The sequence below is a fragment of the Alosa pseudoharengus genome, unplaced genomic scaffold (genome assembly GCF_046254945.1).
Source record: "Alosa pseudoharengus isolate Yale_2024_CS ecotype anadromous, Long Island Sound unplaced genomic scaffold, YU_APseudo_1.1 YU_APseudo_1.1_scf_4, whole genome shotgun sequence".
NCBI classification, from domain to species: Eukaryota; Metazoa; Chordata; class Actinopteri; order Clupeiformes; family Clupeidae; genus Alosa; species Alosa pseudoharengus.
Genome location: NW_027468774.1, coordinates 32,670,780 through 32,687,955, shown reverse-complemented (window position 1 = coordinate 32,687,955; position 17,176 = coordinate 32,670,780). Strand labels below are relative to the sequence as shown.

The following is a 17,176-nucleotide window of genomic DNA, read 5'->3' as shown; positions in this document are numbered from 1 at the left end:
AGCTGATCAGGCTCTTCTGCTTAACAAAAGTGCTGTGGAGTGGGTGACACTCATTGTCCAAGATGTTGATCAGTTTGTTCAGGGTCCTTTTGTCAGATAGTGAAGTGATGCACTCCAGTTCAGCTCCCACTACAGAGCCAGCTTTCCTTACCATTTAGTGCAAGCTTTAGGCTAAATCACACCTGTAAATAACTACAAATAGGGCATCGAAGAGACATTCTCTTTGTCATTGGATGTTCACTGTTTAAAGTTACACATAGTAATTGACACACACTTAGATATGCCTCTCATTTGGCCCCAGGCTGCAGTGGCATTCTTACATTTGTGTAGTGCAGTAGCTAGTTTTGGTTAAAAAAAAAAAAAAAAAAAAAAAAAGACATACGCAATGTGGATACATGTATACTAAATCAGGATTGTAGGCCTATGTTGTACTCTAAGCACAAAGTGCATTAACAAAACAGATCTTCTCTTTCTGAGGATTTCAGTCAGATGTTTGGTGGCTTCTGTAGAATGTGTCCGTGTAGGCCTATTCAGTTAAGATAATTTAGGTATTTTAATGGGATAAAATAATGGGTGATGACTAATTTATTTATACAGCTTATTGAAAGACATAAAGAATGGCAAAGTGCTAGCATAATATAAGACAATGTAAGAGCAAACTCGCTTCAGATAAGGCTTTGATGACAAGGTAAATAACAACAACAAAACACCAACAAAACACAATAAACATGCCTTGAAACAAACAGACAAAAAGATAAGATATGACAATAATGAATAACCTAGTACGGTAATTAATCATATAATTATTTTTGATATGTGCAGTTTTGAGTTGTTGATGTGCTGCTCACACTAGTTAATTAAGAGCTGAACCCTTTGCATATGTCATTGACCTCAGCAAAAATCTGGGAAAAGCTGTCAAAATAACATTACCAACTGACAATGTCATTTGTGCAGACCCTTTTTAGCTTCTTTTCAAGAGACTCGACCATCTGGGACCTTTCCGCACAGCTTTTAAGAATCTTACAGTAATTGGCTTTATTTGTTCTTAGAGCTTTTGCATGTATTTGTGGACCTTAACCTGTCAATGCAGCAAGGGAGGGGGAGGGTGACTGACATGTTACAGATGTTACACATGTTACACTTTACCTGTAGACTGCAGTAAATATAAAAGGTTCATACAAGATCCTTTTTTCTACTTGATCAATTTCAACAGTCATTTATCAATTTCTGTCTTTTTTTACCTGCGTAAGTAATAGTGGCCAAACAGGTTGCAATGTGCAGTGAGTTAACATTGTTCCCTGACACAGTGCAGGCTACGCATACAATAAGGATATAGAATATAGAACATTTAAACCTGTGATTGAAATCTCATTTGTGACATTGTCTTCAACTGACTGAACAGCACTAATAATGCGCTCCCTCCCCCCGACTCTCTCTCCATAGAAAGACGGGAAGGTCAGGCCAGTAACATGCTGAAAGATAAAAGAAGAGATGGAGAGGGGGAGACTGAATGATGGAGGAGGAGGGGGTTGGGTGAAAAGAGGAAGCACAAGGCTTCTGGAGTGTGTGTTTGGGTGTGAACGTGCATTTGTGTGCCTGTGTGGAGGGGGGGGGGGGGTGCACATGTGATGTAGGCCTACCCCTGAGATGGTGGAGGAGGAGAGAAGCACCGGTTTTAGACTGTCACTTCACATTGAGTGTGCAAACCTCATCAGTTCACTCCTGCAGTGAGTGACAGAAATATTTACAATGCACATTCCACTTCCTCAATGCCTCAACAGGTCAGGTTTCTGTAGATTACCTCTTCGTATTACTTCTTCACATTGGGTGTCTTTTTGTGCATGCGTGTGTGTGTGTGTGTGTGTGTGTGTGTGTGTGTGTGTGTGTGTGTATGTGTGTGTGCAATTTTACTTTGGTTTGTGCAGGCAAGATAATGTGTGTGTTTTGGTATTAGGTTGGAGACTTTATTTAAAAAATTGTTATTGAAAAATGTTCATTACTAACTTGTTGTTGTTTATCGTAATTGTAAACAGCAGTAGAGGGCATATTCATGCATCATGCTGTGTCCTGTCTTTTTCCTTGATGATCTAAGTTTGGAATATCTCCTCTCTGTCTTCTCTAACTCAGTCTGTCATCATCCTATCTAGCTTCCATGAAAATAAGTTTGGAACTTTGGCTGGGGTTGTTGATGGTGGTTTCATAGCCATGTACCCATCAGCTCTCTCAGTTTCACAAAAACCTTAATGTGAGACGGCGACAGTGTTATTTCTGTTTGTGTGTGTGTGTGTTTCACATGCGGACAAGAATCCCTTGCATCTGTGGTATAGGTGTTATATCAGCTTTTAGTGGTGTTTTTTGCTATTAGTCTTGTCATTCATGGACTGTGTTGGCCCGTGGGCAAGAAAAGAGGAGAGGTGAAGGGTTGTGCGCACAAGTGTATTAGTCAGGTAACATGAGCGATGTTGAGAGTGCTTTCGCACCAGAGCATTTTGGTTGGACCAGGAACCCTTTCAGCCGTTTGTTTGGTTTGTTCAATTGATATGAAAGCAGACTATGGTGTAGAAAACTGGCGTCTGGGGTACAGTTCACCTGAACTCCAGTGCGGTTAGTATTTGGTGAAGCTATCTGGCATCTTTAAAATCATGCCCCCGGAGTGTAGTACGGCAGCTGCCTCACTGCTTTAGCTGTTGGGTTCAGCAACTCAAGCTAGCTAGCTTGTTTTTTTTTTTTTGACATACTGACAGTACTTGGTGTGAAACAGAGATGTATGTGAAAGTATTAAGAAACATGTTATTTTCAAACATATTTTATTTTATTTTTTTCTCTCCGTTCTCTCCTCCGAAGACGTTCTAATGGTGTGAAGAGGAAAAGAAAGAACAGCCAATGTTCTGTCAAGAGCATGTCTGGTAAGAACACAACTGTGTGTGTGTGTGTGTGATAAAGATAGAGTTAGTGTGTGTGTATGGGGGGGGGCAGTGAAAGAGAAACTGTGAAAGAAGCGGAGGAAGTGTGTGTGTGTGTGAATACAGTATGTGTGTGCTTCTGTGTGTGTGTGTGCGTGCGTTTCTGAGATAACTCTGCCCCCTCCTCCTCCTTCTCTAGCGCTGAGCGTCTCTATTCCAGGGTATATTCCCAGCTACCTGGAGAAAGATGAGCCGTGCGTGGTGTGTGGGGATAAAGCCACCGGCTACCATTACCGCTGCATCACCTGCGAGGGCTGCAAGGTGTGCACACAAACAAACACACACATACACACACACCACACACAAACATGAACAGAGAATTTCACTTATTCACACAGACACACTGTCACACATACCAATCTCTCTCTCACACATAAACACACACACACACACACACACACACACACACACACACACACACACACATACACACACATACACACACACACACATTAAGATAATTGAATCAAATATGTAACACATGCTACAAATGTTATACATTTTACATGCCAGGCCTATATAAATTCTCCAGAATGGATGTGTTAATGAGAAAGGAATCCGTCTGCAAAACTGAGAATGAGACAGCAAATTTCTAACATACTAGGAACTATATTCTTATTCAGGCAAAGCACTGCTTCTTGGGTGGAGTGATTTGCACACAGCACCTGAAAAACTTCAGACTGAGTAACTTCACAAACAAAGACGAGAAGGGTATATATCATCTTACTGTATCTATCTGAGGGAGATAGCTTATAAGCTGATTTCCCAAAATGTTGGCATATTCCTTAAAGCACACCTTTCACTTATTAACTTTGCCGTGGTTCTGCCTATTTACAGCTCATCTACAAAAATAATAAATAATGGTTTTCATGTACCAATATATGAGGCTGCCCATTCACACATACACACAGCCGTGGCCTACTGGTTAGCGCTTCGGACTTGTAACTGGAGGGTTGCCGGTTCAAACCCCGACCAGTAGGAACGGCTGAAGTGCCCTTGAGCAAGGCACCTAACCTCTCACTGCTCCCCGAGCGCTGCTGTTGTAGCAGGCAGCTCACTGCGCCGGGATTAGTGTGTGCTGAGTGTGTTTCACTAATTCACGGTTAGGGATAAATGCAGAGACCAAATTTCCCTCACGGGATCAAAAGAGTATACTTATACTTATACAAACACACACACAGACACTTAGTCTTTGTTACCTTTATCTCCTGCTCCAGGGTTTTTTCCGGCGCACCATCCAGAAGAACCTACACCCGGCATACTCCTGCAAGTATGACAGCTGCTGCATCATCGACAAGATCACCCGCAACCAGTGCCAGCTGTGCCGCTTCAAGAAATGCATCTCGGAGGGCATGGCTATGGACTGTGAGTGCAAAACACACACACACACACACACACACACACACACACACCAGGGCCTATATTTCACTGCGGGATTGCGGGTATTGCGCATAATTTGTTTAAGTTATGAGTTAAGAGTTATGACTCTAGCCATCATAATGCGCGAAATTCCCGCATACACTTTTACAGCCTGTCTGATGACGTTAATCTAATCATTGACGTCAAGGTGGTGGGGGCCCCCGAATCAAGTACATTTTTAAGAAAGTATCGAAGAAGTATCGAAATCGGTATCAGAATCAACCCCCCCCCCCCCGAATGCACGCACACACACACACACATGCACACTAACAGATGTGATTCATACCATACTTACAAACAGTACATACACACAAACAGTATTGTCCTTGTTTTTTATTGTTATTGAATATGAATATTCAAATTGAATATGAGTAATGAAAGATAGCAATTTTAATAAGACTATTCTACCACCATTAGTAGCAGTAGTAGAGAGTGTGCCAGACATAGTAGACATTTTAATAATAAACACTGTAATGACTTTGAACATTAATGATTTTGTACAGCAGTGGCCTTGATTAGTTTGGCTTAGTTTGATTATATGTTTCTCCTTTTTTGTTTACATTATTGGTTGCTTGATTAGTCTTAAGAGCAGAGAGAGTCCCTGCCGAGCCTGTAGAAGCTAGGTGCAGATGTGGCAGAGAAATACCATTACAGTCAAACACAACTAGAATATTTTTTTTCTGCACATGAATCATCTGGACATGTTTATACCCTGCAGCAGAAGGCTTGTTTAGAAATGAGTCACACTCTGCATCTCCAGTGAAAATAAAACAAAAAGGCTGATCCAAGCGCCCTCATCCATGTAGTGGGGCCCAAGCAAAGCTGATGCAATAAAGGAAACCAATTAATATGGGACATCATTGGGGAAAAAGTGCTACCTTTGTCCTGACTTCCATTGTCTAACTCTGTCTTTATTGATACATAATAGGCACAATCCAAACACAATTAGTTTTGTAGTAAGTACAAATAATTGCGGCTAACCTAACAAGCTCTGTCTTTGTCTCTCCTTGTCTCACTTTGTCCATTACTCTCTCTTTGTCCTTTTCTTACTCTCTCCCTCCTTCTCTCTCTCTCTCTCTCTCCCTCCTCTATATTTCCTCTTCTTCCCCCCTTTCTCCCATCGCTCCCGTCTCCCAACGTCACCCCTCTACCATCAGTGGTGCTGGACGACAGCAAGCGGGTGGCCAAGCGGCGGCTGATCGAGGAGAACCGCGAGAAGCGCAAGAAGGAGGAGTTGGTGCGGACGCTGCAGAACCGGCCAGAGCCCACGGACGCGGAGTGGGAGCTCATCCGCCTGGTGACCGAGGCCCACCGGCACACCAACGCCCAGGGCTCCCACTGGAAGCAGAAGAGGAAATTCTTGGTGAGGAAGAGCAGAGCAGGGAGAGGAGGTTGCACGAGGCAGGCCACGCGTTTGTGACCCTATATTGGTCAGCTTCCAGTCCAGTGCAAGCAACAAAAACTGTATTTGTGCTTGTATTGCTGTTAAAGGAACACACCGCCATTTTATGAAATTAGGTTATTCATCATCTCCCCTAGAGTTAGATAAGTGAGCAAAAGCATTTTGGTCTCTGTGCATGCATAGTCTTAGTGCGGCACTGCATATTCACAACGAGTAATGGCAATGTAGATTAAGAGGAGGCAATTTCCTTGGCAGATATTGACTTGGAACTATATTGGGGCGAAGCACAGGCAAAGCACTGCTACTTGGGCGAAGAGATTGTCTGTGTTGTGTCGAATGAGACAAGGTACTCATGTGTTGCGTGATGTCTCTGCACCCAAGTAGCAGTGCTTCGCCTGTGCTTCACCCCAGTGTATGCAGGCCACAAGAAGTAATTAGGGATTTTTTTTGTTTTTGTTGTTGTTAGCTCCAGAGAGACAAGACAAGAGATTCCATTCACTATGCTAAGCTAAGCTAGCGGGGGCGCTGCCGGACTAAAACAATTAAGTCAAAGCAAAGTAAACTGCATGACCCAGCCCAGACTGTATGACGGGGATCTAAAGCTGTTGATGTCTTGCATTTATAAAGAGCCGTTCACACCAAGAACAATAACTATAATGTTAACGGCAAGTATCGCTTTGGCTAACATGAATGACGATGTCCACACTTATACTACTTAACAATAACAACATGAAGAATGATATGATATGATATCGTTGGGTACTTTCTGAGTGATTTTGAGAATGATAAAAAGCTGACAGCCAATCAGAACCCATCAAATTTTAGACATCACATTCATCAATACGAGGAGGGACTTTCCTTATTGTTGGTCAGTGTAGACCCTCATATCGTTATAGTTACAGTTATCTTTAAAGTTCTTTCAACGTTTCAACTGTCCTTAAGCATCTGTTATCTGCTATCAGTATGTTAAACCACTAAGCTAAACTGTCAGAAGGATAAAGCAGCAAACTGAAATGTTATAAAATGCAGAGCTTACTGTAGATATTAATCTCACAGAGAGATCTCCTCTCTCTCTCTGTCTCTCCCCCCACAGCCTGATGACATTGGGCAGTCTCCAATGACCACCACATCAGAAGGGGACAAAGTGGACCTGGAAGCCTTCAGCGAGTTTACCAAGATCATCACCCCCGCCATCACTCGAGTTGTCGATTTTGCTAAAAAGCTGCCCATGTTCTCAGAGGTAATTCTAAGCATTTGCTGCCAGGCCACCGTGTGGGGTATTGTTCACTGTTAGATGGTTTTAGAAGGGGTATTAACTGATTTTTACCATGACCACTAGGGTGAGATAAACACTGGTCACTCTGGAGTGTGGTTGCCACTAGAGGTACCCAGTACTGTACAAATTTATAAACATCACTTATTCAGAGGTGTTAGGGAAGTGCAGATTCTCTGATCTCTGATTGGTCAGATTCCCACTGGATGTGCTATTGTTTGTCTGTAATTGGTCAGATTCTCACTGGATTTTTTTTAAAACCCGCTACCGCATGGAGCAGTCCACCTTACCGTGATCACAGAACTGATAGTGTACCCACTTATTTTACCACTACACCCCCTGCTTAGGTTGAGTTGCCTCTGAGTGCCTCTAATTTAGCAGGCGAAATATAATTTCTCCAGACAGGCCTGGACTTGAAAAGTGACATAGCAACAGGAGATAAAGTAAATGGTCAATGTCATCCTCTGCTTATTATTGTCACAATGAACCATATTAATCATAAACCATGGAAGTGGAGACTGCTGGTCAAATTATGACCGGTGCTTCTTTCACTCGTCTGATAATTTGCTGCGCAATTGACTGACAGACTGACTGACAGAAAGAGGGAAACAAACGTTTTGGCAATCAGGAGGAAATACACAGTAATCTCTCCAGCGTGTATTGCTGGCCTAGCCTACCCAACAGGGAAGTGAATAGGCTTGCTTGCCAGCCTTTCCCAGTACTTTGCAAACCGCATATTCCGTTTATGTCGGTGACTGGCTACATAGAAAAAAGAATCTGTAAATGCGTTCATAATACGTGCATGCTTGAGATGAAACCAGCAGTTTTTTCAGCAGAAATAATATTCTAATAAAAATCATATGCGAGGAGGACCTGTCTCTTAATTAATAGGGGATTTCACTCTTCCCATACATTTTTTTTTTTAAACAAGTCAATGGTTTTCAGTGTTGGGAGTAACGGCGTTTAAGTATAACGGCGTTACTAACGGCGTTAATTTGTCAATAACGGAGTAATCTAATTAATTACTTTTTACAACGTTACAACGCCGTTAACGTTACTGGACGTTAAATGCGGTGCGTTATACTTTGCATTGATTGAATAAACTGTGTAATCCGAACGCACCCCTGGCTCACAGCTAGTGAGGAGGTGGGTTAATAACGACGTAAGCGATTAGGATTGGCTAAGGCAGAGTCATGTTTCATGATAGCCAATCAGAGCCAGTGTTTTTACACACTTGCCAGCACACGCGCCACACACACGCAACAGCTAAAGTAGAGATTCGATGAAACGGCAGAGGTCAGGAGCAATCCGATGAAAAGTTGGCATTTTCAAGGTGGAGATATAAGCACTACTTCAAATTCATTGTGGTCAAAGGCAAGAACGTGCATGTAATGTATACATTATGTCCAGGAGCGAAGACTTTGTCGACATCCGTTGTAAGCAACTCTAATTTAATGAGGCATCTCACACACGCTAGTGGCCAAAAACACCGATAGCCCCCCTCCACCAGAGATGATAGCTCGCCATCCACTAGCAAAGAAGGACTCGGAGCAATGTCCTCCAAGCAGCAAAAGCTAGATCTTTCTGCCTCACAACAAAAACCTATGACACAGGCTGAAGTCAACCCTAGGTCTGTCGATGTACAATTTCCCCTTGGGGATCAATAAAGTATCTATCTATCTATCTATCTATCTATCTATCTATCTAATAAATATCGAAAGTTATGTAGCCTACAAACACCTGTCTGTTCTACTAATTATGACCGCCGCTAGCGAAGCGGTCATATAGGGATTGTCAAAGTTTTTTTTTTTTTTTTTTTTTTTTTTTTTTTTTCCCCCCCCCCGTCATCTACTTCCTGAAATTTTGGTCAATGATACCCGGGGCACCGAAACACCTTGGCACATGACATTTGGTGGGTATGTAGCCCCACTAGACTTTTACGGAAACATTTCGTTTGGTCCCCGGGGGCCACTCCCCCTCCGCGCTGGGCCCCCCGAAACCCAAAAAATGCAGTTTTTCCTAAATAACTACCTGAACCGTGGCACCGAGGATGAAGAATTTTTTATGGTATTGTAACGTCGGCGCAAAAGACAGTGTTAGCGTTCTCCCGCGCAGGGCATCCTGGGATACGAGAGTGAACATTTGGGGGGTTTATGTCGTTAATTCTCCTTAGTTTTGTGTGTAATGTTAGCGTTTTTATTGTAACATGTTTCCCTTTTTGTTCTCCCTCGTGTGTGATCCTTTTTGTGTGGGAGGCTGCGTCCTCCCCTGTATGTGTAGTGTGTGTGTGTCTGCTTGACCTGCCCCGTGTGTATTGTGTTCCGTGTCTTGGTCTGTATCCCGGCTCTCGTTCCCAGTGAATAAACCTTTTGATTGGACAACTGTGTGTGTCGCTATCAAATCGTTACATTGGTGTCAGAAGCGACTTTCGAACATGGCCTCCGCCCAGCGAGAGGAGCGGGGAGCGGAAGACCATACCACTGGGTGGAGGCCCACGCAAGAGGATTCAGGGAGAGCCCTTGTAAGGGCTACTAAAAAGCCCGGGGCCTTCTATCGCTACAGCCGACGGAGGAGAGGAGCTGTCGCCGGGACCTGCCTGCTGCCATGGGAGGAGATCTGGCCGGAAGAAGCGGTCGCGGAGAAGACGACGCTGGCCTGGGCGCTGACTCCGCTGCGAGCCGCGACGCGTGAGCAGAGCCGAGGGAGTGCGGCGAGGAAGAGGTTCCTAGACGATGGACGGTTGGCGGAGCCGCTGAGGGCAGCGAACTCACGACGGTGGGGCAGCTTCGTTGGAAAGGCCCTCTGAACTTTAAAACTTTTGGGTGCGTGTGAGAGGCACCGTGCTGTGTGGGCGCCCGTTCTAGTTGGCCTGTTGGCCGACGCCTTTTTGAAAAAAGTTTGTGTGTGGAGTTCGATAGCACGGCCATCTCGGGGGTCGTGCCTTCGCCGAGGCCGTGAAGGAGTGGAACGGGCCGGGAACAGAGCAGTACGGCTCTGCGAGATGGCAACACGAGGAGGGACGCCGAAGACGGTAGCTGCAGCGGGAGAGCTCAGCGCGGTCCGGTTGCTGTGGAGTCGGTGCCTGTCTGTCCTGGTCGGCGACTCGACGGAGCGGATTGGCGTTGGCGCAGCTTCATCTGGCCCCCCTCGAACCCCGGTGCTTGGTACAGTGTCGACGGTTGAAAAGGCCACCTAGGGCCCTGCCAGGAGAGGAGGAGTGCCGTGGTGACACGCCGCGGAAAGTGCAGCCTGAGGGCGGCTGCTGAGAGGGAGCTGGTGACGAGCGGAGTCGGCCACGTGGCTGCTAGCACGCCCGAACTGGATTGCTAGCAGCGTGGCGCCCCGTTGAGTGAGCTCCTGCGGCGTGTGCACCCCACGTGATTTGGCGGTACTGTCGCACTGAACTGAGTGGCGGGCGACGCGCACCGACGTTAGCATGCGGCTACCTCGCGGAGGCTGCGTCCTCCCCTGTATGTGTAGTGTGTGTGTCTGCTTGACCTGCCCTTTGTGTATTGTGTTCCGTGTCTTGGTCTTGGTCTGTATCCCGGCTCTCGTTCCCAGTGAATAAACCTTTTGATTGGACAACTGTGTGTGTCGCTATCAAATCGTTACAGCATGTTGGTCTCAAGGGCCCACATCAACCTAGCCCATAATCACTCATTTGTGATTTGCACCCCCCCGGTAAAAAATGAAAATGCAATATCATTCTGTTTTAATCGCCCCTCTCTTCAGTAAAGATGTTTAGAACTGCACCAAATTGTATGTGTATGATCAACCTGACATTCTCTGGGGGTATGCCAAGTTTCGTAGAATTTCATCCATGGGGGGGGTCTAAAAAATTAAGTTATGTGTACATTTAGTGACTGTACACTCATTGGCCTGTAGATGGTGGTGCACACATATACACATGCACACACACACAGGCACCCACATACTATCGGTATTAGAACGGCCGATACATAATTACAAATTCAGTAGGATTAAAAGAAAGCCAAAATAAATATTCATCATCATGGCTGCATTTCCAGTATTGGCGATAAGTAGTCGTTTGTCCACTAGATGGCGCATCGTTGCAGTGAGACGTAATTTTGTTGGAAGTTAATCTAAAGTGGGTTGGAAAGACACTAAGCTTCCTACAAGGACAAGACTGTAGGCTACAGTAGTTTACCGCAGAGAACGTCTAAGGTTAGGATGATTTCTGCATGACATGTAATTCCCATTTCCTCTTGAAGCCGAAATAAATCTGAGAATGTTCATCGGACATGCTTGTTTTTACTGCAGGTAGGCCATGTTAATCCTATCAATAGCAGAACGTAGGTAAAATAATGTACCGTTTGGCCAATTTGATTATTGATGTATTTGTAGAAAACCATAAATGCGTTTATAGGCTACCAAGCAAATCGATAACAGCACTAATTGTATCTTTCGACTGTCATCTCATTTGCTTATGACCATAACCTAGGCTACTAACAGGAGCTAAGTGAGTTAGCCACAACACGTTCGCTACGTGATGGTTTTTTAATGGAAAATATATAGGCTACCTGAAAGATAACCTGTCTATGATGCATCCTAAACACCGGGCTGGGACATTTCTGCTCGAAAGGTCTCAAAAAGCATCTGAGTCAACGTTCATTCCCAAACACCCATATAGGCTACTTCAATCCTATATTTTCAAAGGTGATTCAAGTAAGGAAGAGCATGGCTCAAAGTAAAGTAACTGAAACTACATAAATTCGTCAAAGTGAATAATTTGTGTCAACTCGCCGCAATGTAGATTTATTAATGCACCCGTGATGATCTACATCTCCATTTAAACCAGATGTTTTAGAGCGCACGTTGAGATGTATTCAGGGCAGGGCTGTACCTACACATATTTGTTGCACGTGCTACAAAAATCATTCTTTGCGATGGATCATAGATATATACACTAGATGTCGCCTTGACTACTGCTGTTCATTGGAACGAATGCGTCAATCGAGACGCCATCTTGCTTCAGTGATCCACTCCTCTATAATGCATTAGCGTCAATCTGGGCAAAGATCTAGCGAAAATAAAATCACTATAAATCGTCAAAATCTCAAGCAATTATCTAATTTTTTGGGTTGTTCCAACTGACAGGCATGTATTTATGGTTGAGTCTACAGAAAACTAAGCTTAAGACGATAATAAAGATACATTTTACCCGTCTAGCCCCATAGACTCCCATTCATTCTGCACTAGCTAGCGGCGGCCCCTAGAGGAACAATGAGTAAACTGCAACCAGGTTCGATACAATGAAAGTAAACAGGCTCTTCGTGGCTCTGGTTGAGGCCACATACCCCTCGTCTCGTTTACTCATGTAAATTGTAATCTCACCAGAAGTTGCTGTAGATATGTAGAACATTTACCTCTGCTACTACATAGGCTACGCCAGTCGTTACTTTTATAATCATGGGTCAGTGCCATGGGCAAACGAGATGTAGCTGAATTCATAAATGACAAAGCCATGAGAAAGGTGATTTTCTTACGTTTCAACAACAAAGAAGCCGATCTGCCATCATTGTGAGAAGTTCCCAAATGTGTCGCTAATCGCTAAAAAGGTTTTCTATCGCTGGGGATGGCCAAACGTCGCTAAATAGGTAACGCTGACAATACAGGAGAACTAGTTTAGCGATTCAGATCCCTGTACAAAGATGGCGGCGGTGTTGACGCATGCTGAGAAGCAGAAGGCGACATCTAGTGTATATATCTATGGCGATGGATGATGATTTAGTACCAACGTTACACCAGTCAGATACAGTTTGCCTATGGCTATTCCGTGAGACTGAGGCGCTTTTTGTTTGTTCGAAGTGCGTGTTAGGGGTGTGAGAGGGGAGTCGATGTGCTTTGATTCCAGTTTGGTAGTATAGTCTATGCGATTAAAAACACGTGTGTGTGAAGTATCCAAACAATGATAACGCTTTCATTATGGCTGCTTTAGCCACAGACCTTGAGCTACTGTACAGTGGGTTGGGTTCCATTTGTGTCCACTTCATTCGCCCTTTCCGTGATTCACACAGCTACGTGAAATGAATTACTGATATGCAAAACTATTAACTTTTCGCCAAGAGGTGGCAGCTTGATACTGTAAAGTGTAAGCCATTGGTTCGAAAGGAGATTTTATTTGGGTCGCCTACGTGACAAGTGTTGTGTAATAGGCCTAGCATAGGGCCTACCTTATATAGCTTATAGTTTGTTAACAGTCACGGTTTTGTCATAACGCATTTTTGCATTTAGAATAGCTCTAAAACCGGGGGGCGAACACGTCGCAGGGGGGGCGCCAGTGCGTGGATATCTCAATCGCAAAATTAAACTATATTTCTATCGGGCGCTTACCATGGACTAGGCTGGGTGAAAATCAAAAGATTGCGTCAAAAGATTGAGCTTAACCATGGACCTCATAGTTACAAAATGCAAGGGAACATGAATCAGCATATTATTTGCACAAACAATAACGGACAGTAGCTCTTCAACTTTGCCCGTTAAAATGTGTATGAACAGTCTCGCAACGCATTTCATGAAGGCCCTTTTGGACATGTCAGTTATTTGCACCACTGGGTAAAATGGCATTTTGTTTTAGACTACTGGTATTTAATTTGTGCATTGACAATAAAGCTGAATATCATTTGAACTAGATGACTAAACTTATGCATATGTAGAAGAAGAAACATTCACAAAAATCCATGACATGACCTCTCTTCTTGATAGCTGTTGAAAACTGCATGGAACTGACAGGGATTGTTTTGTTTAATAATAAATAAATAAATACATTATGCTGCTCAGTGGCGGAGCTAGGGGATGGCTTACGGGGCTTAAGCCCCGAATCTTTTTTCAAAAGCCCCGAATCTTTTTTTAGTGTTTTAAATTCCCGGCAACTCTTATTTCCAATATAACTCCCCCTCGGTTTCTCTATAAATGTCACCAAATGCTCTATTACTAAGGAAATATATCCCTTATTTTCAAAGCCCAATATTGAAAAATTATTTGACTTGCTACACGATCTATGCCACGTCTCTGGGCTATCCGCTATGGTGATTTCAATGTTTAGATTGATTTGTTTAGATCCAGTGAAAATGCTGCCTTGACAACGCTACTCGGTGTTCCAAAAAGCCTCTGTCAGAAGTCTGTCACTTTAACAGTCTGTGATAAAACACTTTGTGTACATGTTGTTGAAACTTTATGGATATTAGAAAGTTTTTCAAAAGACCACCCAGCTCCGTTCAAGCAACAGCATCGCCCAGTGAACTGACGGATGGTGTTGTTTCAGGTTGGTGATTTCACGTTAAGAGCTTTCAGTCAGGCAGGCTAACGTTAGGCTACTTGGCTAGCTCCCTAACACTGCTTTTAACGTTAACGTTAAATGTCCTCGTTCGTCGGCGGAAAAGGCAAATTCAATACTCTCATAGGCTAGCTAAGCCTACTGCAGAATAAGAAATTCCAGCTCCCAAAACAAAGTGATCCTCGTCTTGTAATAAATTAGGCTACACTGTTTTGAAATGTCAGAAAAACCCATTAACAGTTAGCTGCTATCTGCCCATGTCAACTTTTCAGTGTCATATGTTGCACAAAATAATGTTAACTGTTAGCCTACCTTAAAACCTTGTTGATATCCTATCCACCACCACAGATCTTATAATCCAAGAGTCCACATAAATATAAAAGTCATGTTATGTTGTTTTGGCTGCCTAACTAATTATTAACTAAAAAAAAAAACATTACAATGATAGATTGAGAGGAAAGGGCCCTTTCCATAAGTGTGTTAATCAAGCACCATGCAGTCTGCATTCATAATCTAGGTGCTTGATTTTATGCACCTGTGTAAAGGGGCCTGATGAAACCTATGAATAATCTTGCTAAATTACAAAATTAATATAATTTAGAAACGCCTATGTCAAGATGATAATGCATTCCTTCTAAAATACCCTTGTATCATGATGACTGGCCATACTGTAATTATATCATAATTTTATGTATATTATAGTATAAGATATTCTATATATTTGTCACACAGATGAGATCAGGAAAGAGGAAGAAGGAGAATAGCAATAATAAACAATAATGTCATATCAAACAATAGCCTAATGAAAATAAACAAATACTATAATATACAAACCATAAGAAACGCTTAATTAACTAAGTACATGCTAAACAGATATGAACAGATATTGCCTCTTGAAAGACCCAAAACTATAATTTTACACAGTGTTGTGCGGTGCCAGTCAGATACCTTGAATCTGTTGAATGTTAGTTTCACATTTTTTAAGTCTCAATGTGTCCATTAGTTTACACAAAATTCACTAGAAGTCATTATTTAGGGGGTTATTTAAAAAAATAATTAAATGGGCTAAGCCCCGAATGTTTACAATGTCTGGCTCCGCCCCTGATGCTGCTACCTTCTGCTTTTCCCAAATACAATGTAGCCTACAGGTGTACCTTTCATCAGTCCAGTTGCAATGGATGGACTGTGATGAACTGCCCTACTTGTGATTGTTTAGAGATTTTAAAGGTTTTATAACAATGCTACAGATTTTTTGGCCCAGAAACAAATCTATTCACCTTTGCAGCGCCAGTAGGCTACTTTGTGTGCGGAATGTGTGCAAACACACATTCCAAACAAGCATACACAAAAGTTTCAAGAGTGGGGGATGGAGTAGAAGATGGAGACAAATTCATTAATATGATTTGTTTTCGCGGAATGGATGTGCAGGACTGAGCGGCGGTCATATTTTGTACCGCTATGCGGTACATCTAGTTTCAACTGGCTTTTCAAAACTGCTCAAAAAATCAAAATTCTTTGACATATAGCAACTTTTTTTTAACAGTAACGCAAATAGTTACTTTCCCTGGTAACGAGTTACTCTTATCATAGAGTAAATCAGTTAATAACTTTTTGGAACAAGTAGTGAGTAACTATAACTAATTACTTTTTTAAAGTAACGTTCCCAACACTAATGGTTTTACAATGTTTCAGTCAAGCTTTGGTTGGTTTAGATACAACGGAATGTATGCAAAATGTAAAATAGCCTAATGGATTAACTTTGATCTGCTGTGCTGCATATGGCACAATAGATGCACATAGTAAATTACATAAAGTAGGCCTATTAAAATATTTAAATGGCTTTAGTCTACCTTTGAAAAAAACTATTGAAGAGAATCCAGTCTAGTACACATGTCTTTGGCAAGTAACCTAGGCTACTACAGACACCGGTGAAGAACAGTCAGTCTCAGCCAGTAGCACAACCAGATATGTACAGCCAGCTTCAAAAGCAAGCAGCCCAGACCCTAAAATTGCTGCTTGAATTTATAGCTGTGAAGGTGATTCACACACAATTATTTTTCTTTCCCTAGAAAACTATATTTGGTAACTTCTGTAGACATCCAAAATGGGATGGGTGTTAAAGTTAGTAAAAAAAAAAAACATTGCATATAACAGTTTTAAGTTGTCATATTTATCTTTTTTGGCATGGTATAGTCTTATTATGACCGCCGCGCAGCGAAGCGGCGGTCATATAGGTTTAGTCAGATTTTTTTTTTTTTTTTTTTTTTTTTTTTTCGCATGCCCAAATTTCCGTCAATGAGTCCCGGGACACTGAAAGACCGGGGTACACGAAACTTGGTGGGCATGTAACCCCACATGGATAGCATGGAACCATCGTTTTTCGTTTTGATCTGTAGCCCCCCCGCTGGACTGGACCCCCGAAAGGAGGGTAGGGCAGACACAGTTTTCTGTGAATATCTCGAGAACCGTAGGGTTTAGGAGGACCATTTTTTTTTTGTATGTTGATCTCAAGGGGCCATGTCAACCCATTCCATTTCATTTCTCATTTCATGTATAGCGCCACCTAGTTAAACACAAAAAAGTAAAAATGAGGTGTTGTAATTGAAGGTATCTGTGACCTAACATAGTCAAAACTGCACGAAATTGGAAGTGTATGATCATTATGACACCCTCTGTATGCACGCCAAATTTTGTGGAATTCCGTTCATGGGGGGCCACACAATAAATTAATTTATGTTACTATACACCAACTGGCCTGTAGGTGGCCGGAGACAGTTTTCTGTGAATATCTCGAGAACCGTAGGGCCTAGGAGGTCCACCTT

The 17,176-nt window shown here is 42.8% G+C and overlaps 1 protein-coding gene across 1 annotated transcript in view; it reads left to right on the top strand.

The window, feature by feature from the left end:
- Positions 1-17,176, top strand: part of LOC143102381 (thyroid hormone receptor alpha-like) — a 70,230-nt gene that overhangs the window by 40,799 nt on the left and 12,255 nt on the right. The window contains exons 3-7 of the mRNA XM_076265926.1: positions 2,845-2,906; positions 3,103-3,224; positions 4,181-4,328; positions 5,540-5,745; positions 6,878-7,024. Of these exons, the coding sequence (XP_076122041.1) occupies positions 2,845-2,906; positions 3,103-3,224; positions 4,181-4,328; positions 5,540-5,745; positions 6,878-7,024 (685 nt within the window). The remainder of the gene's footprint in view (positions 1-2,844; positions 2,907-3,102; positions 3,225-4,180; positions 4,329-5,539; positions 5,746-6,877; positions 7,025-17,176) is intronic.